Genomic DNA, 25,121 nt, shown 5'->3' on the forward strand with positions numbered 1-25,121 from the left:
AAATTCTGCAGAATGGTTTGTAAAAACCCCTCTTCCCTTACTACATGTAGCTGTCATAGCTAGAATATTTTTTAAAAAAATAAATAACCTGTGGGTAATTTAGTTTAGTAGTTGCTGAGGGGTGTGGGTGGACAGGCAACACTTCTTAGCCTGTACACTGAAAATGGAAAGATGATCTCAGCTTCAGTTTTTAGCTATTTCCTAAAACAGGCTGTCAGCCACCATGACCATATTAATAAATAAAGAAAACAATTTTCTCTTTTCTCTGGGGCAGAATGGATGGTCACAGCTTATGTCTGCACAGTGTCTTCCCTCTACTGTGGCAACCACAGCCACTGGACAGAACTGGGCCCAGAACTGCTTAATGAGCAAAGGTGACTTTAGTCTTTACCCACAGGCTGGTGCTGAAGACCCTTTCCCAGTCCTCTTCACCTGCACTTGCTGCTGTAGCCAGAAGCCCAGAAGCCCTGCACAGTGCTGTGCATTTAAAAAAAAAAAAAAAAAAAAAAAAAAAAAAAAAAAAAAAAAAAAAAGTGTTTGTCATAAATCTGATTCCCTCCCCAATATTTTTTGTTGGTCTTAAATTTTGTTGATTTTTAAAAGCTTAGCAAAAAAACCCAACAGCACAAATTTTGACTTAAGTGTGACCTCTTCACAGCCTCTGCTGCTGCAGGACACAGGAGATGAGCTTCTATCCTGGGCTCTTCCTGACTGTCACATACAAAGGACCTCACAGGGATGTCAGGGGTGTGCTGATACCTCTGCAGTTGTGGTCATTTATTTCCCTCTGTTAACCCACATGTTCAAGAATGACTGCTTTCGGAAAGCTCTGGAAACAAGGTAGAAAGGACTTACAGCAGTGAGGCAGGCAGGGTTAGAGTCCCCAGGGGGTAGTTAATAAGACAGTTTGGTTCTGGACAGAACAGACAGAAAAGAAAAAGAAAGCAAGTAGGTTGGAAAGAACTGTTTTAATTGATTATTTTTTTTTAAGTGAAGATTTCATGTCAGCAAGGAAGAAGTCTCCCGATGTTACTACTCATTCAGATCATGTTACCAGTGTTATCACAGGGAAACTAATAACCAAAAATAAAAGATAAGCCACTAGCAGAACAAGACTTGGAAAGGAAGGAAGCAAACAAATCAACCTTTTACAAACCTAGCACAGTTTCAGAAGTGGTCATAGCAATAAACAAATCAAACATTTCTACTCAGCAGAGAAAGGTATCTGTTATCCTTTGCCAACCTTGATTTGAGCTAAGGAAAAACCACATTACTATAAGAGGAATAAAGCAAATAAAGCTGTATTTTCCCCCCTTCATTTGATTTCAAGGGAGAGTTTCTGCTTAGGAAATCTTTAACAAGCAAGAAAATGACTTATTTTTTATTGCTTACACTCACATTGCTCAGGTTTCATGACAATGCTTTGCCTCACCTTTCTTCCTTGTTTCTCTTCAACAGTGATGCTGGATGGGAAACTCAAGCTTAACCAATAGCCCTTTAGTTCTGACGACATCTTCCCTGATTTTCAACATTCCCCCTCACATGCTGAATGGTTCAGTGGCAAGCCTGTGGCAATTGCTTTGCTCTGGAGAGCGGAGGATGCAGCACCTGCTCTCTCATCTGTGGGTCTGTGTGGATGGTCCTTTCACAGTGCCTCCAGAAATGAGTCTGACTCCCAGTCCAGGACTGTTGTGTAACCTCCACAATCTAGACCCTTGCCAGTCATAAAAGCAAAATGTTCATAAAGCTCTTACGTTGTTAGTTAGGTAATGCTAATCTGCATGTTTAATAGTAAAATGTATATAAATCCTATGATATGCAAGTAAGATGGGGCTTTAGTGAATTAGCAGGATAAGACACTAGTAGGCCACACTATGTGGATATGAATTTGCCTGTAAGCAGCTCCAGGCAAGTTAGAAAACACAAAGTTATTGCTACTCTGTATGCATGTACACTCACATGCACACACACATGTACATAAATAGATAAATATATGAACTAGATTTCATATTTGCAGCAGGAATATAGAAGCAAATTATGTAACTAAACAACTCAGAAGCTCAAATTAAGGAAAAGTCACCAACAGGTGCTGCATGCAAGTTTAAAAGTCATTAATATGTCATGGCTGCAGAATCCAGAAGGCGTTTGGTGGTAAGAAGGGCACTTGACTTGGCCAGAAACCAACAGGTGAGAGGGAAGCAGAGCAGGGATTTACAGGAGGGTGGAAGCATTGTGTCGGCGCTGCCCCAAGCACAAAGCTGCCTCCTTCAAGATCATAATTCCTTGAACAGCTGCATCTGGCTTTGTACAAAATGTGCTAAATGGAATTTGTACAAAGTGTGATTTGTGTGGTCAGGGTGATCCACAAATAACCCAAGGCACCTGCAGAGTCTAAACTTATTCGTAGGTGGTTTCTTTCAGCAGTGAACCCACGCTTCCCTTGAGTACATCTTCCAGAGCACCACCTCACTTAGGAAAAGCCAAGCTCATTGTGTGAATGCCCACCACTTTCCTTTTCAATCCACATTCCTGAGAAATGCTGGGACCAGCCAAAGAACAAAACCTGTGCATCTGAACTACAGTCATAACAGCCACATAGGAGTTGCAGGGAGAAGCAAGTCTTATGAGCACTAGGGCTCATAACTCAAAAAGTTAGGCAAAAGATACTGCGAATTCACAAAAAGGAGCAATTTTCTGCCAGATTGATGGCCAATGAGTTTTTGCTAAATAGCATTGACCCAAATCTCTCTGTGCATCAAACTCAGCTACTGTCACTAGTTTGTGTTTTGCCAACAGCAATTTGTAATGAAGTGGGATGACATCCATCCATTTATATTTGAAATTTTATGTTAGAGACAGTTAAAAGGTATAGGAGGAAATTAAAAGTTTCCAGGGATAACTTGAAAACAAAGCTGAATTGAACTTGTAAGAGTACAACACACTTCCTAATAAGGCCCAGTAGTGTATTCCCAGTGTTGCAAACTAAGGACAAAATACAGAGATAGTGGGAAAAAGTCAAATAAATGAGGTTGCTTCCCACCTTTATTAATTCTGAGCTTTGTGCACCAAGACCACTTTCACTCACTAGTATTTATAATGTGCATGTGGTTTCTTTTTGGTTTTTTGTTTGGTTTTTAATGTAAAAAAATTCCCTGCTTATATGTTTAAATTGCACATAGGGAACATATCCTTAGGTTTGGGTTGTCTGTTTGGTAAAAAAAAGATCACATTCTCTGAGCAGTACCTACAGAAAAGGAACTGACTGTACATTGAGAGCCACCCACCAGGGCAAGGCGAACTGCAGACCAAAGGTTTCAGCCCTCAGGTCTCCAGAAATCCTTCATGCCAAAAGTTGAGTTTGAAAATGGGGTTTGAACCTTCCCTTTTGAGGTATCTGAGGCAGGGGTAGTAGGAGTCTGCCCAGCAAAGGCAAGGTGGATTTATGGGGTGTGCAGGGGTCAAGGAGCTGTTGCCTTGGAGTCAGGACTCACCCCAAGACTAGGATGCCAAAGGGGCAGCACAGTTGCTTCTGCCCTAGGGACTGTCATCAACCAGCAGTACATACCCCTTTTCATGGCTGTACCAGAAAGACAACATATGCATTTAAGAGCTGGGCATAATTCAGCTTTTTTAGGCTTCTTAAGAGTAAGACTCTCAAGTGTTCTGAAAGGTTCACCAGAAACAGGAGGTTTAAATGCTGGTAACTGAAAGCTTTCATCCATCATTACACCTTCTTGTTTTGTTGATTGCTGTTGCACCTCAGACTGACCCCCAACATCTGGGCACACTTGCTGAGACAGATGATGCCTGTTACACTGTTGATCACAAAATAGCAACAAGGAATTCTTAAACACTAAATAAGTATGTGCCTAGATTAGTTGATTTTATGTGGGGTTTTTTTTGCTTTTTGTTATTTTTGTGAGGCAGCAGCAGTCAGTACCAAACATCAGGCCATTCAATCACATTCACAGACCTGAGCCAAACTTAATCAGATACATTCAGGAAAGATATGCTGAAGGCCCTGAAGTCTTACTCCAGGGTATTGTAGAGACTGTTTTTCACACAAACTTGTTAAGACCTATTCTTGTGTAGGAGAAAGAATCTACCTTTCCATCCAGCATAAAAATTTACTCAAACCTAGCGTCCCTAGAGCATCTGTAACGTGTGGTGTATTTTGTGACAGAAAACCATTATCCCAGCCATTCAGAATAACCTTTTTTTATCCCATAAAAGATAAAGGATAAAACTCTTCTGATGCTTTCAAGCCAAATAAGCTGCCAGGGTAGAAACTCAATTCTTCATACATTCTTCAGTGACTAATCCAAAATTTCACTACTGGAAATTGCTGGTGGTACCAGGACAGGACAAGGATATTCACTGTAAATACTCACTAGAACTGCAAGAGATCTCATAATACATTTGCTCAAAGAAGAGTGCACTTAGCTATAGGAGGAAAAACAAACAAACTCATTACCTCTATGGACCCTGGATCTACTTTGACAGTTTCTCCTGTGCTGTTGTCATTGCTAAGATTTGGCGGGCTGTGTGAAGGTAGCCTTCTCTCTTCCTTTAAGGCATGCTCCAAAAGTTTCTTATTCAAGATCCTGGCAGCATTTTCTGCAAGTGTGTACCCTGGAGGAGCAGATAAGTCCTGCCTAATACTTGTCACCTCAGTTCCTTCTTCCTTTTGTGTCTCTGTCCCCAGTCGGAGAGGACTGGGTGATCTGCCACGGGCATTTGTACAAGGCTCCTGCAATGTGCCCAGTTCTGGTCTGGGTTCTGCTGACCTGGACCGGCTGCCAGATCTGGGGCATTTTTGGAAGGTCTCATGAAAGATGGGGCTGTGGTCAATGATGTTGAACAAACTGGACAGGCCATCATTGATAGTGGTGTGGACAGGACTCTCCCGTGTGGTGGTTGATCGAGCCCAGGCGGACTCACTGAATCCTTTCTGAGGTGTGCCAGGCAAAGTCCGGTTATTTGGCTGGTCTGATTTGGGAAGGACTTTTCTTTGCAGCTTTGGAGAGCCATATTTGGGGGAGCAGCATGTGCGTTCAAACTTAGCCTGGACCTTTTCAATGACGGGGGTCACCTGCCTGCTTCTTAGGCTTCTGGATGGCGAAGAGACAGGCGTGGACCCCCCCTTTGGTGTCAGACACTTGTGTGGACTGCTGGTGATACTGCGCAGGGTTTCTGTCTGCAAGCCGACGCTGATGGTCTGGGTGGTCTGTGTCCCTGTGGTTCTCATGCCGTTGGTTTGGCACGCCGTGTCCTTGAACTGAGGCTCTGTGGAATTGGAGCGTATGGCGTTCCGGACAGAGAAAGCCACCTCCTTCATGTCGTCACTCATGTTCTTGGACATCTGCAAGCTGTGCAAGGGTGAGGCAAAGCCCACAGTAGTGCAAATAGGACGCTCAATGGGATGAAGACCGTTCTCCAGAAAATCTTTATGGTGTTTGGCCAGGTCACAAGACCACCTTCCAAACATATCCGAGGAAGCACCTTTTGTCTCAGTGACATTCCCCATAGCTTTGGTCACAGAAAACAGAAAGTCTGGCTCAGCCTGGGTTTTCCCTTCACTGCCAGCTATCACTGAGTTATCGAACCTACGGACAACGGGTGGGCTGTGAAATACCCGAACTCCCATTTTGTCAGTTACACTGTGACTCCTCGTCGGCTGCTTCTGGCAGTGCTCCGGGCTGGTCATGGTGTTGGTGGTCATAGTGACACTGGTGGTGAGGTACCATGAGGATGCCTTCAATGGATCTGAAGCAGAGTCGTTCCCGGCTTTTCCAATTTCTGTCCTTTCTGCCCAGCCCTCTGAAGGCTTCTCAGTTGCCCCACCATGGTTCCTAGCGCTACTGTAATCCCAGTTTTTGTTGAACTCCTCAATGTATTTCAGATCATCAGGAGACAAGGGAGGGGTTATATCATCTTTGCTGCCAGATGAAGGCAAATTTTTTTCTGGTAGAAATGGAGAAATATCCATCAGGCGCTGAAATTCGGACATGGAAGAAACGGACATTGCCCTGGAGAGAGGAACACAAGAGAGTCACTCATGTGCCTGGAAATTGTCACAGAGTAGCTTATTTTCAGCAGCAAACTCTGGAAACCCAACTTTCACTATCTGCTTACATAAAAACCCACTTCAATCCCTGAATCATAGACTGACTCAAGTTGGAAGGGACCCACAAGGATCATCCAAGTTTAACTCTTGTCCCCGCACAGGATATTCCAAAAATGACACTATGTATCTGAGACAAACAATTGTCCAAAGACTTCCTGAACTCTGGCAGGCTTGATACCATGACCACTTCCCTGGGGAGCCTGCTCCAGTGCCCAAGTACCCTCTGCATGGAAAACATTTTCCTAGTTTTTCTTACTTAAGGTCTTTCTTTTATTTAAGTCCCCTTTTATTATCTTTGAAATAAGATGTGAACACAAAGATCTGTGATGTGCCATTAAAAGTACCAAATGGTTTACTAGAGGTTCTTAATTTCCTTCTTTCTCATGGATTACTGCCTGGCAAATATCTGTAATGTGGCGCAGTAGGATGCATCTCAGAATTATACCATTCATGGGAAATGAGTGTTTGTGAAACTAGGAGGCACACTTTTCAAAGCAAGTGTAGAGTATTTCTGACCTGCTGGAAAATCATCCAGTCCACCCCTACTCCTGAGACTGCCCAGGCTGCACAGCTGGTGTGCAGTGATGTGGGACATCCAGCAGAAATGCTGCTACATTGAACTGGCTTGGTGAACTGAGCTCATGCTGAAATTTGACCGAAGTGAATCTCTAAGTGATAATGCTGAATTCTTGGCTCTCACGCATTTTACTAATTTGTACCAATCACAGGCATTCAGATGAATTATCCTACTGCTTTGTTTTAAGAAAAAAAAATCAAATTTTTTGAATGAGACTAAATAAAAATGCAGATTAGTGTAGTTGTGAGAGTCAGCTCAATGAGTTAGGTCAAGCTGGATGAGAAGTCAGCAAGCAGTGGTTTTCATGGATCAGTGATCCAGAAGATACAGCCTAGTCACACTGTGAGTTTTTAATCAAGAGCTCCTGCTGCAGTTTGGGTGTGTCTCTGTTAGGGATTTAGGTGAGTACAGATTCTAAATGGATCTCCTAGTCACATGCTCTGGTTTACATCAGGAGGGCAATCTCAGAAAGCACAGGCTTTGTTCCTTTGGGATGAAAATGAGCTGGAAGATGCTCTCCAGAAGCACAAGTAATGCATTCTAGAGTAAGGTGGGTATTCAGCCCATGGGGTAAGACCAGAACCAGTCCAAAGCAAAATATCCCTGACATGCAGCAGCATATCAGGTCCTCAGCACAGAGTGTCTTCCTCTATATATAGATGCCTGCAGTGTGTACTGCACTGCTTGCTAAGGCAGGCATAGATTTCACTGTAAGCTGCAGCTTCATGCACCTTCATAGAATTTGATATTTGTGTGTGACAGCTGAATGTGGCCCAAGTTAATCAGAGTAGAACAGAAGCATATTGAAACAAATTAATCCCTGGGTAAATCCATTAATCTGGCTTGCAGGCTGTTTAGGAGGTGCATGGCTGTGTCCTGGGCCTGTGGCTTGGGTGCAGAGAGTTATAGCTCCAGCAGCTGAGTATTTGCTGGCCTTTCCCCTATAAGTTTTACTCACCTTTGAAGATTTCCTTTGTGTGTTTCTTCCTCCTGAATGAAAACAGAAACAAGCAGTATAAGTTATTTGTAAAGATGTTAGTGGCATTAGCTTATGGGTATTCTGTCATTCACTTTGCATTAGTTGCACCAGGTATGTTTGTCTCTAAAAAGTGTCTGATTTTGTCTCTGATATAGATCCTTAAAGTGCCAATGGGAATAGTCTTCACTTTGTAAATAGGCAGGAGAGTGGGCAATCCCATCAGGATAACATACTGCACAGGTAAAGCCTGGATGCCAAATCTACAACAGCCTTGAACTTTTTTATTCTCATGCAATCACAAATAGATGTAGGCCAAAAAAGGCTTTTTTTCCCACAATATATTGTTTTGGACTATATATTTTGAGCAACTTTTTTCTGTGGAGGTAATCTACTTTATGCTAGAGGCCTAGCTGTGCTGAACTGAAAGATAAACTGAGTTTCTTTGACATAATATTTTGTTATATGTTTTCTAGAAACCAACAAGTGACACCGGTTGAAATTCCTTAAGCCTGATATATTAAATGTGTGGGGAGACTTGCTTGTTTCATAGCTGGAATACCTGCAGCTTGCTAACAGCATTAAGATGTTTTTATGGCAGTTATTTCCCTATGACAATTCCCATAATGAGTTGGGGTTTTAAATAGCTACTTCTCAAGCATTTGCTGTACAATTATTCTATCTGTTTACTTGTATTTCTAGTAAACTACAAGGAATGCAAAATAGAATTGGGGAAAAAAATGCGCAGTGGTACCGTAAATATTTTATTTGACCTCATGAAATCAAGAACATTACCAAAAGTGCATTTCAAATTGGGACTGTTTAAAAACAGCACTGCTTAATTCAGCAAATACCTTTCTGCTATTTATCCCGGGTCAGGGAAAAAAAAATAGTAGTAAACTGATCCTCCTTGCATTCCCTGTGGTACAATTCTGGAATAACACTGATGGCTTCAGTGGAGTTACTGCAGAGTAAATCTGACCTAACTGAATGCATAATGAAGGTGAAGGCTGGATTGACTTCTACTGCAGTTAGTTCCAAAAAGAAAATATAGAGGAAGGTAGAATCAGCAAGCTGCAGTTGCCTCTGTGCATCCTCAGTTATGCTACTCATTAAACTCCAATCAGTCTCGCTTCAGCAAACCCTCTGAGGGAAAATTGCTTTGTCCAGGTTTCCCTAAAACATGCTTTGAAGGAAAGAAGCTATGCTAATATCACCAAGGACAAATATTGCTGCCCGCCCTTTTTTTAATGGTGGCAATATCTGAAAAACAGAAAAGGGAAGAGAGATTTTCTTTGAAGATCAGACTAAATTTGAAGGAAGAGGAACAGCAATCAAAATTAAACACAAAACTTAGTTCACTGATAGTGTTACCAACATTCTTCACTGAGCACTTAGACATATATGAAAAAAAAAAGCTAAGAAATAATAAATATGGGATCCCACACTGCCAGCAATATACTTATGGCACCGAGAGAAGAAAATCTAACTGGAACACACAGCTACCTACAGCTATGTAAAAAGGACAGTCACATTTCTTGTCTCTCTTGATCTTCTTTTCTCTTCATTCTCTCAAAGAACTTGATTTCTCATTCCTTTAGTTTTGTACCAGCATTTGGGGGCAGGGACGTTTGGTTTCATTCAGAAACAATGTAAACAAACTGTGAAGACCTAGAACTGATGAAAATAAGCCTGCCATGGTAGAGGACACAGATTTCATCCACCATTTCCTACTGTCATCTTTTAGCACTGTATTTTATATCTTTATAGCTTTATGGTGTGACTTCAGGGTAGGTCCTTTGCTGATGAATAGCTTTATTTTTTTAACAGCTCATCTCACTTACTCATGCTGATCTGTTTAGAAGGCAACCACGGCAGAACAATCAGAAGTGCCTCTCTACAGCACTTGCTGCTTTACTGACAAAGTAAAGCCCACGTTTCTTCATAAATATGTATCTACTTACAATTAGAAAAGATTGAAGGCCTTCTAAGGCAATATGTTGTGTCAAATATAGTTCTCATACATAATATGAATGGCTACAAGATTAAGTAATCTTTGGGACCTTCAGGCTGGCTCCCAGTCTCTCAGGTGACTGACACTGGTCTAATCAGCTCATAACAAGGAATGAAAACTTGTCCATATAAAATTTACTACTGTTAGCAGTGCCCGTGACACAATATCTCACTTCCTACAGCAGGGGAGCTGTACTGATCCTGACAGAAGAGATAACATGACAGCATGATAAAATGTAGAAGAGCTCATACTTCTGTTAGTCCAGTCAAGAACTTCTCCCGCTCCAGCTGCCGGGAGCGGTGCTCATCAGGCTCATCGGGGGAGTCAAGAGACAGTGATTCCAGAAAGAGGTTTTCCGTGGCACTGCACCGGTCACTCTCCTTCAGCTTGGACAGTGACCGCTCATCAAACTGGATGGTGTCGGAGTCAGAGTAGGACCTGGACCCCATGGAGCGGGGCACGCGGAGGTTCCCCTGCGGCGCAAACGGCCGACGGCTGCTCTCGTTCTGGTCACACACCAAACCGCCTCCTCTCCGTGGGCTTGCTTCTTTCTGGAGCTGGAGACGAGGCAGATTAAAAGGAACAGCAATTACTTCTGCAGTGTATGGCACTTCACAGAACCCATCCTTCTCCAGGAGCAAGGTACCCATTGCCCTGGGGATTACAGCCCTGCCCCAGGGCTGTACTTGCAAGGCACAGTGGCCTTGCTCTACTGGTTGTTCCACAAAGGGAGAGTTCTCTAGAACTTTGATGCTAGTACTCATGGGATTTTGAGTGACTAAATGTGTATATGTACAGTTTTACTTATTTACATGTATATGTATACATATATACACACTGAGTATATACGTATATACAAAATAATGCATCTGTCTGTAATCTGTTTTTTAAGGAAACAAATCAACACAGACTGTTATTTAAAAGCAATCTTGATAGCAGTAGAAGCTGATGGAAGGGTAAGCAAATTGCCTTCTCCTCAAAACAAACACATTTTTCTTCTGCTCAGCAACCCAAAGATTGCTCTTTTACGTTTATCACTTGTTTCCAGAAGTGGAAAGTCATGCTTAGCAAAAAAACAAAAGCTCTGTTTTATAAATGGCCTAGCCTGAATGCATGGCCGGAAAGTTTAGTATTTGTACAGAACAGCATTGTCAAAGGGATGAATTAGGCATGCAGAACATGTTCAAAGAAAATGTGTATTCATAGAAGGGGCATCAAGTACATTAACTCTACACTTTTTAAAAACTAGTGAAAAGAAGGCAAACCGTTAGTGAAATTGCCAATATTAAAATTAGATTATGTGATCAGCTTCTCTTTTAACTGTAAATACAACAGGATGGATGAAGTAAATGATAATTTCAAACATGATAAATGACCAAAGGAATTCTGATGTTTTGCTAGAGCAGCATGTTAAGATTAGTGACAATAAACTGAAAATGCAAGTCATTCACTAGGGCCCTGGAAACTGAGAAACTACAAAGCATTCATCTTGCTGCTTGTGTTCGGAAAAATCAACAGACATTGTATTGCTTAATTTAGACCAAACCATTTCAGGTCCCAAATGATTAAATTTACACTTGAGCTGAAAACAGTGAGATTTTTTCTTGATTCAGGTCTACAAAAAGGGAAATGCATCTTCAGTGTTTTGCTCATGATATAAAAAATCTGAAACAGTTTTATTAAAAGGAGGTGTCCTGTAAAGGCAGGGGCTGGAGAGTATCTATAAGTAGATCCTGGAGACTGTTCTTGAGCATATGGGCAAGATTCAAAGGAAAGAGAAATGGTAATTACATGCTTTCTTTATAGATAGCTCCAATTGCAAGCCCTTCAGAGTTTTAGGGATCCTATAAGGACAAGGCTCTGGAAACCTTTATGAGAGAACAGTACCAATACTGCCTTACTCTCTGAACCTCAGAGAGCTGACAGGAGAATTGAAGTGACAAATACTGCCCTAACTTTTCATGAATGACTAATAATTTTGAGTCCCCATGTGTTTATACTTTTAAATACACAATTTTTCATACTGGTGATCTTGTGGATTTAAATATTTGTTAGTGTTCTCTGTGCACAATTAGCTTCAGGAGCACAGAGGAGAGAGATTTTCTAAGGGAAAATGAAGTGACAGAGTACTTAAAAAGAAAAAAACAACAACTGTGAGCTCTGAAGAAAGTAGGTCATCATGTTTTTTTCTATGCAAGCAGTATTCCCATCACCATCCAGAGTAAAGTATTTTATATATTTTATACATTGGTGTGACTTCCCCCTTATCATACATGTATTATTCAGGAGCTGTGTGAAAGCAGACTGGCATAAAGCATTAGAATGAAATCTGGCACACACGCTTCTGCTATCTCTTAGACTTTGTTTCAAACATACACAGTGGTCTAGTCTCCCCATCCTCTGTGTATTGCCATACATGGAATACACACACCAAAACTCTGGGGAGTAGGAACTTCAGAGATACACTAATTGTTTCCATATAAAGCAGGGCACGACTGCAATCTGAGAAGATATTCCATTAAAAGCTTGCAAATATTTGGAAGCTTCCTGTCACACAGGGAAATGTTTGATTATAAGCAAAGATGGAGTTATGAAGTTTTGTAGGCAGGTAGCCAAGATTTCAAATGCTATTTCTGGTCATCTAGTCCTCTGAAATTAGCTTGATACAAAATTTTTTATTTCCCCTATTCATTGCCAATACAGTAAATACATAGCTAAAGCCCAAAGGTTTCAGAAACAACAAAAGGAATCAGCTGCAGCACTAGCTAAGAGCTATTCGGTAGGCTCTCCCAAGATGACACTGAGAGGTTATGTCAGGTTTTAAGAGAATTAAAAGCTAGGTAACATTAACAAGGATTTCTCCATGGCTTCCTTCAATGTGCCCCATTTGCAGGGAAGTCCCTCAAGCTATTGAGGATATAACTAAAACCCCACAATTTAAAAGGACAGGAAAACATCCAAAGAGGTACCAGTGACTCTTCAAAGAAAAGTTTCTGTCTTACATCCTTAGTACATTGGAAAAATTTTTGAGGGTGATTTAATTCCCATTGTGCATGAAGAATCCATAGGAGATAGTTTGGCCACTACAACCCGAAATTTAGAAACCAGCCCAGTCAAGCCATGGAGAACTAACTAAGCACCTTCTGCCACTGAACCCTACAAACCAGGAACTTTGCATGAGGAGCTTTCCTATAAGGCTCACAGGCTCTGATAGTTTTATCTTAGGAGATGCAGTACTGTGTTACATTATAAGGGCTAGCTCAAAAAGCTGCATGAAGTACACACAAAACTCTTCAGACATATAGGAGGTTAAGAAATCCAGAGTATAGTTTGTTGATATTTTTGAAATTTAGAAGCTCAAAAATCACTTTTTCTGGTCTATAAAACCTTCATGTTTGGCACTGCCCACTCAGATCTACACTTTTAGCATTGGTTTTAGAAATACCCACATAAACATGGGATTTTCCTAAGTGCTTCTCTGTGGGTTTAACAGCCACAGCTCAAAACAAGGTTTAGTCTTGTACTCATAATATTTCCAGCCTGGTGTCTTTTCTTTAACTTCTCGTTGCAGCTCTGACATGGGAACATGAGACACAGACAATGCATCCTTTTCAAAAATTGGTCATGAAGTTACAGTGGGCTTTCATTGATTTAAACCTGTGAGGCCATTCTGTGTTTTGCTGAAGTATAATGCTCTCTAAAGAGCATGCACAAGTCTGGTGTGGTTCCATTTCTGATGTCCTAAGGACAGAAAGCATTCAATTAGTTGAGGATCCGAAATTTCAGTTGTTTCTCTTGTATTTCCTGGAATGCATGACTCAGAGCTGAAAAATTTTCAGTCAAAAAGAGTATTTTAACTCTCTCTCATAAAACTTCATTTTTTTGTGCGGCTTTCAGCCTGATAATAAATTTAGTAGGTATTATTTGTCTCTAATACCAAGCAGATGAAAATACAGATAGGCATGAAAACAAGGGCGTAGGTTTGCATTTCCCAAATTTGCAAGTGATAACAGAGGTTTGCACAATATTCATGTGACCAATATTCTTCTGAATATTTAGTACTGATAACTGTGTTATCAGTCAGAGCTCTTCATGTTAACCCCTGTGCTCCATTGCCAAAGAAAAAGAATTCAGTTGAGACTGAATAGTTGCAGCAGCTGCATATTTGGTGGCTAATTCATATATGAACATTCTCTTTTGGCAACCAAACCTTGAATAACTCTGTGGGTTGAGTGCTTTAACACAGAGATGCACTAAAGCTTTCAAACAGAATGTGACCATGCTTGTCCAGCGTAATTGAAGTGGGGAAATGACCTCTAACCTAGAGCTGATTTCTCATAAGTGGTCTTTTATAGGGATTATGAGCATTTTCCTTTTACTCCCTTGTGTATATAAACTGTTTCATAACATGAGAAACATTGATGTAGCCAAGGAAGCAAAATCATTCCTGTGCTGCTTCTTAATGCTGTCCCTTGAGCTTGGCCTGAGTGTAGTAATGATACAATGGCCTCATTCTTTCAGACAGGCACTGCTCACCCAAGATGACTCCTTACCTGACAGCTCCTTACCTGCTCTATCCGCCTGAGCAGCTCCTTCTTTTGACGGTCCCATTCTCGCCGGTCCCTATCAAGCCTGTCCAAGAGCTCCACCTTTTCCCGGTTCCAGTTCTTCTCACTGTGCTGGATTTGCCAGCGGAGGTCCATCACCACACTGTGACTGTCAGCCAGAAGCTTCTTGTGCTCCTCTCTTTCCCTTTTGAAAGCTCCCTTTGCATCTGAACCAAGACCTGTTTCTCCAGAGGTGTTCTCATTTTTCCCTTCCAGCTGGGAATAAAGTCAAATGTTACTAGGATGTTAACATCTGCAATAAAAACCTGTGTCTGACAATGGATTAAAAACCTAACTTCACAATGGTAAAGGCAGAATAATAGCAATTCTTACATCTTAAGATCTCAATAAATGATCAAATATGTTCACCGTGGAAAAAGTTTTAAAATCAAGACAGTGAAAACTACAGGAAATAACTTCTCAAACTCTACCAGTTCATTCTCTTAAGGCACCAGTTACGATCTTTCTGATGGGAATATAGGTATCAGGTATAAGTAATGAAGGAAACATGGAGATAAACTCCAACCTCATCATTATCTCTGAGACAATTTCCAGGACAATGTCCTCAGCTACTGCTCTGCTTTTGTCCTATCACTCAGTGCACCTGAGTGAATTCATCTTCTAAAGAGACTTATCCCACAACATCCTTCAGCAGTGGTGATATTGTATGACTCTTCTGCCTTTCAATAAGAGAAGGTGTTAGCAGCAGCAGCAGATGCACCAAGATCATTCCCCCCCATCTATGAAGTTTTGGAGTCTGAACTGATTTCACGGGAAGTTATCTGATGCCACCTCCCCTCCTTTCTTCAATTTCATGATCAGGGTCAGCTTAAACACATCAGAAGAGCTGGCCCAAGGTAATAGATTCATAGGAAAACATAGGTTCCATGGGATGTCTGGAAGTCTCTAGTTGAACCTTCTGTCTCCAGCATGGTAAGCTCTGAGGTCAGAATGGGTTGTACAGGACTTTGTTCAGATGGATCCTGAAAAACCTCCAAGTGCAGAGACTGCACAATATCTAAATATCTCTGGTCAGGCTGGGCCAGTGCTGGACCGTTGTAAGAGGGAAAAAGTGCTTTTTTTTTTTTTGCATTAGTTCAAGCAAGTGAAGAATTTATCCTTGGAATCCGACCTTCTGTTGACAGCTCAGTAGATGTGTGTGTGACTCAGAATGGGATACATCTTCATCCCCTAGCTCTGCAGGTGAAATGGAGTGAAAAGCAGTTTCCACCCCTGGAGTTAACGTTGTCCTCAACAATGAGAGGCAGCAGGTCTGCTGGGAAGCATATTCTTGTAGCAAGAGAGAACAACAACACCTTCACCTTGCCCTATGTGGAAAATAAGCCCGAACTTTCTGAACAAAGAAATTTCAGACTGGATTCAGGAGTGATGCTTACTAGTCTCTGGAACAGCTTCCCCAACAATTGACCAAGAGATTGTTGCTTGAGTTACTTAAATTGTACTGAGATGCAGAGAACATCCTGTTACTGCCACTTGCAGTGACAGAGAAGTCTTAAAAACACCAGCGTCTTCTACCACTAATTTTCAGAGTCCAGTTGTTTTCTTTCAAATGACCAAACAACCTACCAAAAAAATCAATTCTCAAAGAGCAGCATCCTATTTTAACAAAGTTGACCTGACATCATATATTATATTATATTATATTATATTATATTATATTATATTATATTATATTATATTATAATATATTATATTATATTATATTATATTATATTATATTATATTATATTATATTATATTATATTATCCCCAGGCATTCTGAAGCTGGACTATTGGTCAAAGTCCTAGTGGGGGACTCCCATATCCTTAATGGGTCCCATGTCCTTAATGCAAGTTCTCAAAGCACATATAGGGTTTGGCCCCTAACACTAACTCACTGTTTCTTGCAAACTTTTCTCAGTTTACAGGTTCCAGAATACTCGGATTTTTCACTTGCTGAGCTGGAGGCTGAAAATTATGGTGACTCTTTATTGCCTCAGCATTATCACTATTCCATATTTGGGAGAAATCTCATTATTTCCTATTTTAAAAACAATCCCCATGGATCCTTCTGCCAAATAAGATGTATATGCAGTTCTGTTTATTTTTAATGATCTTTACAGTGCTAAAACTCCAAAGCAGAAGATGACAGTACATTGTCACCTATGATACACAGTGGTTTTATACCAGAAGAGTTTTCTTTCCTTTTCTTCTTTTTTTTTTTCTATACAGAGATAGTTGAAGCATCAAAATGCAAAATCATTGCCAGTGACTATTAATTAGGAGTTGACTCTGTCGAGGAAAATACTTTTGTCAAATGACCTGCTGCTTCACAAAAAAGGTGGAAAACAGCAGCAGGGAGGATAACAGCAGAGACTAGAAAGACCTTGATCCTCTGTGTGCCTGTCAAGATGTTGCCAGCTCCATATGAAATCTGTGGTGGGAGGTAAGTTCATCACCACCCATCAATACAACAAAATGGCATCATGAGAGATCCTTCTACACACATGAACCTGACAGACTTGGCTAGTATTTGGTTAAAGGTGAGCTGTCTTTTTTCCTACTGCATTCAGGACCTGTTTTTTACTGTAATAGAAATGTTGTGGGGAATTGGCTTAGGAAGAGAGTTTCGTGTCTTAAATATCGGCCGGGTTCATTCTTCTCATTTGCCTGAAAAAATGTAAAAAATAACACCCATTGCCCAGTAATTACCAAATGTTATATATTAGTTCCAGCTGAGCAGTGGAGGTAGTAAAGAGCCTTGTAAAAGCCCCAGAAGGAAGAGTGGAAACCCCTGAGCAGGAGTGCCAGCACCATCCTGTGCGAAACATCAGCCAAAGTGGCAGCCTGGAATTTTATTGCCCATGCAAAGGCAAAGCAGGGAAGCTTGGTGGCTCTGTGGTCACACTTTTCTCTAAGTTTTGTTCTTTGTTGCCATCATGACCTTAAGGTAAATCTGTCACCAAGACATTTTAGAAGGAGCCAAAACAGGAACTGATTTTGTTTCCTTTTTCAAGTGATACATTGTTCAGAAATGCTTGTGTGCTAAGAACCAGAGGAACTAAGAATTTGAACCTTTTGGGAGAAGACTCTAAAAGACTGCTAAAAATGAAAGCTGTCTCCTTCATTCTGAGAAAGCAGTCCACAGTACCTGGGCAGGAAAAGCAGTGCTCATGTCTTAGCCCTGTGTGTCACAGTGAGACTCTAAAATTTAGTAAATCCTTCTAAATGTACCACCGTCCCAACAGTGAATATTTTATTATATTTTCCTTCTGAAGAGAAGCTCTACTAATTTTTCTCAAGATCTGAATGTACTAATTCTCCCACCCCTTCGCTCTTCAGGGTGTAAAATAAGAGCTTTTATGCCATTAGCTTTGGAAATAAATTCTTGTGGGTTTTTGCTGATTTGTTTTCATGCTGCTTCAGAAACAGTACATCTTTTGTGAACTGCCACACATGACACTGTAGCACCTGTCACCAGGTTTTATACAAATACTTCTAACAGTATCCCATGGCAGGTAGTGAGAGCTCTCTCTTCACTGAGGTGCCATCCATCACCAACCAGTAGCTTTGAATGGCTGATTTAGTATTAATACATTGAAGTATCCATTTGGTGTTGAATCACTCTTTTCTCTCCTATAAATCAGATACTGCAGTTTTTACATACCAAGGCACAGTGATGAACTAATTGTGAGCATGTCAGCCTCAGGACATTTTTCTCTGCAATACAGACACCTACATGCCTCATACCACAGCGGATCCATTACCACCCAACTCTGCTGAGAAAATACAGCAAGAGGTTCGGTTCCTTAGTTCTCACCTACGTCACACAGCGCCCACTGCATGGGCCCTTGTACTGGGACAACTGGAAATCCCAAGAGGCAAAGCTTTGATCAGAGTTCAGGTGAGGGCTTTCAGACACCAGGATAAAACACATGAATAAAGTCCCTTTTCAGTTTGTCATAAATTTCCTGTTCCATGAAGCACCTCAGCTGATCTTTACAGTTGTTGGACTTAGGGCAGGTTACCTGTTCAAGGCGACACTTGAGCTGAGTCACCTCCACCTCCCAGGCTGCCTTGTGCAGGGCATACTGCTGCTGGAGGCCCTGGCGCTCCCGCTCCTCGTCCCGCAGCTCCGAGCGGAAGTCATCCAGCAAACCCTTCAGAGCATTCAGCAGCTTACGGTTCTCGCTTGCCTGACACAACAAAGCAGATGACAAAATGCTGTCACTAGATGCCGGCTTTAATCCCCAGCTTCATTTTTTCAGGATGAAGAATGACTGTGTGTCCCTTGCATGGAAGAGAAAGTGCCTGGGCTAACTTTTGCTTGAGGAAACTAAGAATAGCAATGTCTTCTCTGACTATAGGCTGCTCAGGAAGTGGTTGAGTCACCATCCCTGGAGATATTTAAAAGATGTGTGTATGTGACACTTTGAGATGTGGTTTAGTGGTGGAATTGGCAGTGTTAGGTTGGACTCGATGATCTTAAAGGTCTTTTCTAACCTAAATGATTCTATGATTCTGCTCCTCATTTAGCCCTAGTGCTGATGCTTCCTGAAAGCCGAAGATACTTAATTCACCTTGAAAAAGGCACTTAAGCATCTTTCCGGACTGAGGACATAATTAATATTTATTTTTTTTAAACCTGTAAACCAAAGCTAGAAGAGTATCATTCCTGAGGTTTGTTGGGTGGTTACATGTCTGTCTTACAGATACAGTCATTGCTCAGTATCAAATCCCAAATATTTGTAAAATGCATAAAAAGAAAGGGCATAACTTTTCACTGCTTTTGTATTATCAGATAAAATTGTTTTGGGAAATGCAGTGAGGCTTTGAGCTGAGTATCTCTGCTAAGGTGTTTCATTAGTCTGTACTTCACATTCCTGCTCCATGCCAGGCAGTTGCACTCAGGTTAACTTTGCAGCAGCATCCTTCCTGGTACCGAAGGGATGAAGGCCAGGGAGGCCACTTTTCCTCTTGCAGAGGGGATCAAAGAGCAAAACCACATTCATGTCTTGTTGAGAGTGTCATGGCCATACTGAAAATATTGTCAGAGGTCTTGTAGCCAGAAACCAAGAGTGCAGCTAAGTTAAGAGTCTAGCCCAGAGCGGACATCACATATTCTTACACAAATCTTATTTCTTTCTCCTTAGTTTTGGCATTTACCTTCTGCACATTCTCTGGGTATTTGCAAAACCTGCCATTTTTATGTTAAATATCAAAAAATGTTTTCTAAATGTTCCTTCCGGATGAGTAAAAGAAAAGGTTTCCCACCACCTATTTTTTCACAGTTACTGAATGAGAAAACAGAAATATATGATTTATTTGTCCAAAATTTAAATCAAATATTCCCAATGAGCCTTTCAAACACCAGGGAGTAACCAGAGATTGTATCTGACAAGTTATCCTGACTAGAAAATACTTTTATGGAAATTATACTTGACTAGCAGACACAGCAAGGGGCAGAAAAATGGGAAAGCTTACTCAAAAAATTCAGCATTTAATTACCTGGTTCTCAGGAATATATTAACTCCATTGGGAAGGCCTAACTCAAATTAGTTATCTCCATCCTTGCATGATACTCTGACTGATTTTTTTTTAAACTTGTTTTCCCAAGTGAAAGCTTCCTGCCTTCCCTCTTATCTGGTGTTTCATGAAAAAACTACATTGAGGCATTTTGAAGACAAGTCAAGTAAACAGACATACAGAAAAATCTAAATAATTGTCATGTGCTTTTTTCAATGGCAATACCTATAAAATTTTATGCAGACAACTAAGCTGACTTCATATGCTCATCAGATTTTTGGTATCACTGAACCCACCTCAGCCATTTTTGTAATCACTAATCATACATCCCAAGCTCCCTTTTTTTCTTTAAAAAACAAACAAATGTGGTCTACTTTCTCCAAGCCATTTGATGCATCAACAAAAATATGCCAGATGTAGGAAAATGACTGCAGGTGCTCATTGACTGACCCGTGTGTTTGGGCTAATGAAAAGTGATGGTGTACAAGATGGGGTTTTGCAAGAAACGCACCCACAGAAGCAGAATTAATTCCATTAACATTTAATGCCAATTAGCAGTTTCCTGCTATCCAGCAGCAGTCTCCATCATGCATATAAGATCACCTACTATTCAATATGCAATGAGATTTTATGTTTCCACCATGCATTTTCATTCTACTACCTAATTAAGCCTAAATTCTCCAAACACTTCAAGCCCCTTGTGTAATAATCAGAATAAGAACTCCTTTGAAGTTTTGCCCTTAATGTCACAACAGAAGCTGCTGGGTATTGAAGGCATCACAATCTGGTCTCATCCTCTTTGAAAAACCTGACTCCAAATGTCTGTGAAGTGCTTTCATTCAAGAGCCACGTTCTGTGTTTTCTGGTGTGCTGTACAAACCTTTCTCTGGCAAAGCAGTCAAAAGTCTCCAAAAGAGAAATGAGACAGAAGAAAAATAAAACCAAAGGGCATTAAAGTCAGTTACATCTCTCATTCCTGTGCATACATTTGATAATTTTAAAGTGCTATAAATTTGGTTTGCAAAGAAAGAAGATATGGACTAATACATAAAGGAGAAAAAAGAGCCTCATTGCAGGTTTGTAGCCTACTGGGATGAGGGCATTTCTTATTTCTAGAGGCATTACATCAATGTCATTGTTATGAGACAAGTACCCCAGGTGCCCCCTGGCTTGCTGGGATTTTAATTACCTTGCCAATATAAATCCAATTTTGGTTACATACTTTGTGTTCCTGGAGAGAAGTCTCTTCTGCATGACTTTGTATTAATTGTCTCAAGTTGGAGAAGTTTGTGAAATTACTTTTTTCTCTTTTGCCAAACTGTAGTGGTTTTGGAGAACAGAGAAAGTAGTTTTGAGAGAATGTGCTCTGAAATACATTGATTACATGTAGTCATGGTTTAGATTTTGTTGGCAAAACTGCCAAACAGCTTATTCATAAGACTAAGTCCTGTAAATACACAACAAGTATTTTCACAAGTTTCCTTTTCCTTTCAGGCATGTTGCACAGCAGGTTTGGCATGGCTGTGATTCTCTGGACAGTCTTCCATGCAAGGAGATGGCCCTTTAGCAGCTTAGCTGTTTCTAAAATTTAAGCTTACAGGAATCTCACTGATTCACAACTGATCTAAGACAAGATAATTATAAAGGATTTACAGAAGTTTAGAACTTGTACCCACAGCTCTGGATTTATAGAAAAAAGCTGTCAACAAACAAAACTTTTATGTAGCAAACTCCAATTAAATCCCAGGACATCGGAGCATTTATTGAGTTAACCACAGAAACAGGAGCATCCAGCTCTAGAAAAAGTTTTGGACAAGAGTAGTTTGCAGCTTGGTTCTGCTTTCAAACACAATTCTTTTTTCTCGGAGAATTTCAATTGAAACTTTCACTGAAGACTTCAGCCACTGCCTGGTATTACGAGAAGTTTAGTAGAGCAGTCAATTAAAAACACAAGGTCAGGAGCTTAAATGTGAACCATGTATTTTTTCTGTCTAATCACAGATCTAGGCAAAAGAAAAGCTGGTGCAACCCATTTTAGTACATTCAGGGCTTAATAACTATTCCTTTGGGCTTTTCTCTTAGGTAAGCTTAGAAAACAAACATTGTATGAGAGAAAAGAGATCTAATTGGGGATTTTTTGACACCCCTCCCAGCAACAACACTACTGTACTGGTTTTAAAAGATTTTTTCACTGGACCACAGATGTGTAAACTCTTTTCTCCTTATTCCCTTATCTTACGCCATCTAACAGGCATCTCACCACTTATACTCATCTGAAACAAAGCTCTTCCTTTATCCACAGGCTGCTCTCCCTGATCTCTTACCATACACATAGAAGCACTGACTTATAGCAAACCCTCCTCTGCTGTGCCACCAGTCCAACTTGCTTATCTCCTAAACACAATCAAACTTCCAGCCTCGCTCTTAACCTTGCCTGACACTTTCTGCTGTGTCCCCCAGCTACCAGCCAAGGGACAATCCCATGCAGGGAAAGATCAACTGACCTCTCTCAGACTCCATATCTACTCTGCCTCTTAGCAGCTTGCCTTTTTTCTCCCCTTTCTGCACTGCCTTGCCACATCTTGCCATATCCCTCCACACACTGTCCAAATAAAAATCCCAGACAAGCCAGACTGGTGTACTTTCCAGCCAACTGAGTATCTCAAAATATAGCAATATAAAATTAAAAGTTGCATGTTGAAATTAAGGCCTATGGTTTTATAATTTTTCTCAAAACAATTCCACTTTCCAGGCAGAGTAAGAAAGTCAGCAGCAAGAGTGCAGTCTGAAAATACAAGCCATTAAATATTAACATTGAATGTTAAAAATAAATATGGGTAACCTCAGGTTAATAAGCCCTTTCTTTTTTCTGACCTAGTTATCTCAGCCACTCTTAGACTAACTAAAAGTTTTATTCCTGATGTGAAGTAAGTGCTGATGCATTTCATCTTGGAGTTTGTCAGGCAGATCTAGCAACTTTGGGCTCTCCTGGGCAGGTGCAAACCTTGGAGACTTCCAGCTGCAACACTCATTCCAAATTCTCTGTATAAACAGTGTTTTTTTTCCAGCTGTGGGCTTAAGGAACCTGAAGAAAACCCCTAAAAACTCAGTGTGTTTTTCAGCGCAGCAATGTTTGTGAGAAGATGCCCTAGTGTGTGCAAGTAAAACAAATAATTGTGCTTAAAATGAGAAATATTTACCAAACTCATTCATTCTTGTAGTGTCAAAATAACACTTTTACCTGGTTGGGAAGCAAGGAATCTGTTTTATCTTGACAAGTTCATTTGGGTATCATGCGCTATTTATCATCATGGGGAGTACTGAGATGCGGTCAGTTCCTGCAGATCAATTCTTTAAGCAAGATTAGCTGGAACTGCTAATGTATGTGATGCATATAAAAAATGAATTATTGCCCATTTCTGTCACCTTAATTGAGATTAATGCCTAAGCAATGATTATTTCAATGAATACATAATTCATTTGAATTCATGAAGAGCTCTATATGGAAAGTTAATACATGATGAAGTTTGTACAGAAACAGCATTTTGGTATATATTTATTTTACTAATTCCAGAATAAATCAGTCTACAGATGGAATATGGTTGACCAATGTGTTCAAGACCATCTCTTGCATGGCCTTCTACAGCCTTTTTCCAGAGAATATCTTGCTGAGAGGAAGATAGTGATGGGTCTGGGTGACCAGCAAGGTAGAACATTTCCAAATTTCAAACAGATCAAATGAATACTAATTTAGTAGCACACTTTGCAGAAAATAATAGCTAGAGAATATCCTTTTTATAGGATAGAGACTTCCTATTGCCTGCTGCAACACACAGGCAGTTAGCAAACAGGTTATAATCATGAAAGTCTGGGGAATTCAAGGTGAAGAACTCAGATGCAAAGAGACACAATCCCCAGGCCCTGCAGTGACTCCAGCCAAGTACTGTGATCATAGGGAGTACATATTTGCCTGAGAGCTGTCACTATGGAGCAGGCTTCCAAGTCAAAGGCCTGGATAGAGAAGGGACATCAGGCACACAGACTGAAGACTTTTTTCCCCCTGAATTTGTTTTTCACATGGAATTCTTGCTCCATTCTATTTATGATTGCAAATGAATCCATGTAACAGGATGGTCTCACATGAACAGTTTTCATTTTAAAAATATAAGAAATCTGTCTTCTTTGAATGTTTTCTATTTGTGTTGTTAGGATAGTTAATATATTAAATGTACAAATGAAAAAGCTAGGATATATGGCAGTGCTCTGACACACAGTCAGGGTAGAGGAGATGCCAGGGAAAAGTTAGCATGATTTGATATTGGACTTTTAAAAACAAGCCCAGTGACAGAAAGAAAATTTTACACTATTTTCCCATCATCTCTAAGGGAAACATTAAATATATGTGGTAGTCTCTTAAATTATTTAAAGGAAATAAAATCACATGCTCTTGCTAAAAGCTTGACAGTACAGTACAATAGATGTGCTCAGACAAGAGGAGCATGTAAATTCTGCAAACCATCACGTACTGATAGATGTTTCTGGGCAAACAGCCACAAGAGGAAATAGGATTTTTCACTGATAGCATCTGTCAACAGAAGAACAGTAAACACGTGGCTCGTGATTAAATTTAAATATAAATATAATGGATGAAATCCACTGTAATTGTTGTGTAGCTAGAAGTATTTACACAATATGATTCTAGGTAGTTTAACACAGCAGCACAGAACTCTCTCAGAAAATCTACAATTTCCATTCTCAGGGTAAGATATATAAATGGTGTAGTACCTGCTTCTGCTGCTGCAGTAATTCTGCAGTCTGCAGCTGTGGTCCATGATCAGTGCTCTCCGTGGTGGGCCGCTGGGAGAAATCCGTCAGTGCAAACACAACATCCTCTTCCTCCTCCTCTCGCTCTGCATCGTTTGCCTTCTGCTCAGACTGAATGCTGAAGTCTGGGAGGGCCTCAGGGTGCTCGATCTAGAATGCAAGAGGGAACACAGGAACACACTTTTGCCATTTGCCTCTAGGACCAGAAATCTGCTGAAGGACTAAGGGAAGGGACTGTATCACTGTGGTGGCATATATTGATGTCAACCAAGGGTTCAGAACTTATCTTTGGGTGATACATCACATACTGCAGAGGTGAACACAATACTATGCAGGCTTGCAACATGGGATTTATGCAGCTGAGGTGGGCATAATGTCACATAATGGATATAATCCATCACACATTAATCAAGAACTATACAAAACACTGCTGTATTGTGTGATGAAATAATGGAGATTAGGAAGTATCC

General features: G+C 40.6%; 1 protein-coding gene across 5 annotated transcripts in view; it reads right to left on the reverse strand.

Moving 5' to 3' along the window:
• The window catches only part of MTCL1 (microtubule crosslinking factor 1), a 101,718-nt gene that overhangs the window by 3,011 nt on the left and 73,586 nt on the right, over positions 1-25,121 (reverse strand). For 4 of the 5 annotated variants that reach the window (XM_083869490.1, XM_083869489.1, XM_083869492.1 and 1 more), the window contains 6 exons: positions 24,613-24,801; positions 18,330-18,497; positions 14,263-14,517; positions 9,946-10,251; positions 7,663-7,694; positions 4,475-6,029 (listed from right to left, as the gene is read on the reverse strand). In XM_083869490.1, coding sequence (XP_083725616.1) covers positions 4,475-6,029; positions 7,663-7,694; positions 9,946-10,251; positions 14,263-14,517; positions 18,330-18,497; positions 24,613-24,801 — 2,505 coding nt within the window. Of the gene's footprint in view, positions 1-855; positions 914-4,474; positions 6,030-7,662; positions 7,695-9,945; positions 10,252-14,262; positions 14,518-18,329; positions 18,498-24,612; positions 24,802-25,121 lie in introns of all 5 variants that reach the window. The other variant, XM_083869491.1, reaches the window with a different exon arrangement.

Source organism: Zosterops lateralis (assembly GCF_965231275.1).
Source record: "Zosterops lateralis genome assembly, chromosome: 1".
NCBI classification, from domain to species: Eukaryota; Metazoa; Chordata; class Aves; order Passeriformes; family Zosteropidae; genus Zosterops; species Zosterops lateralis.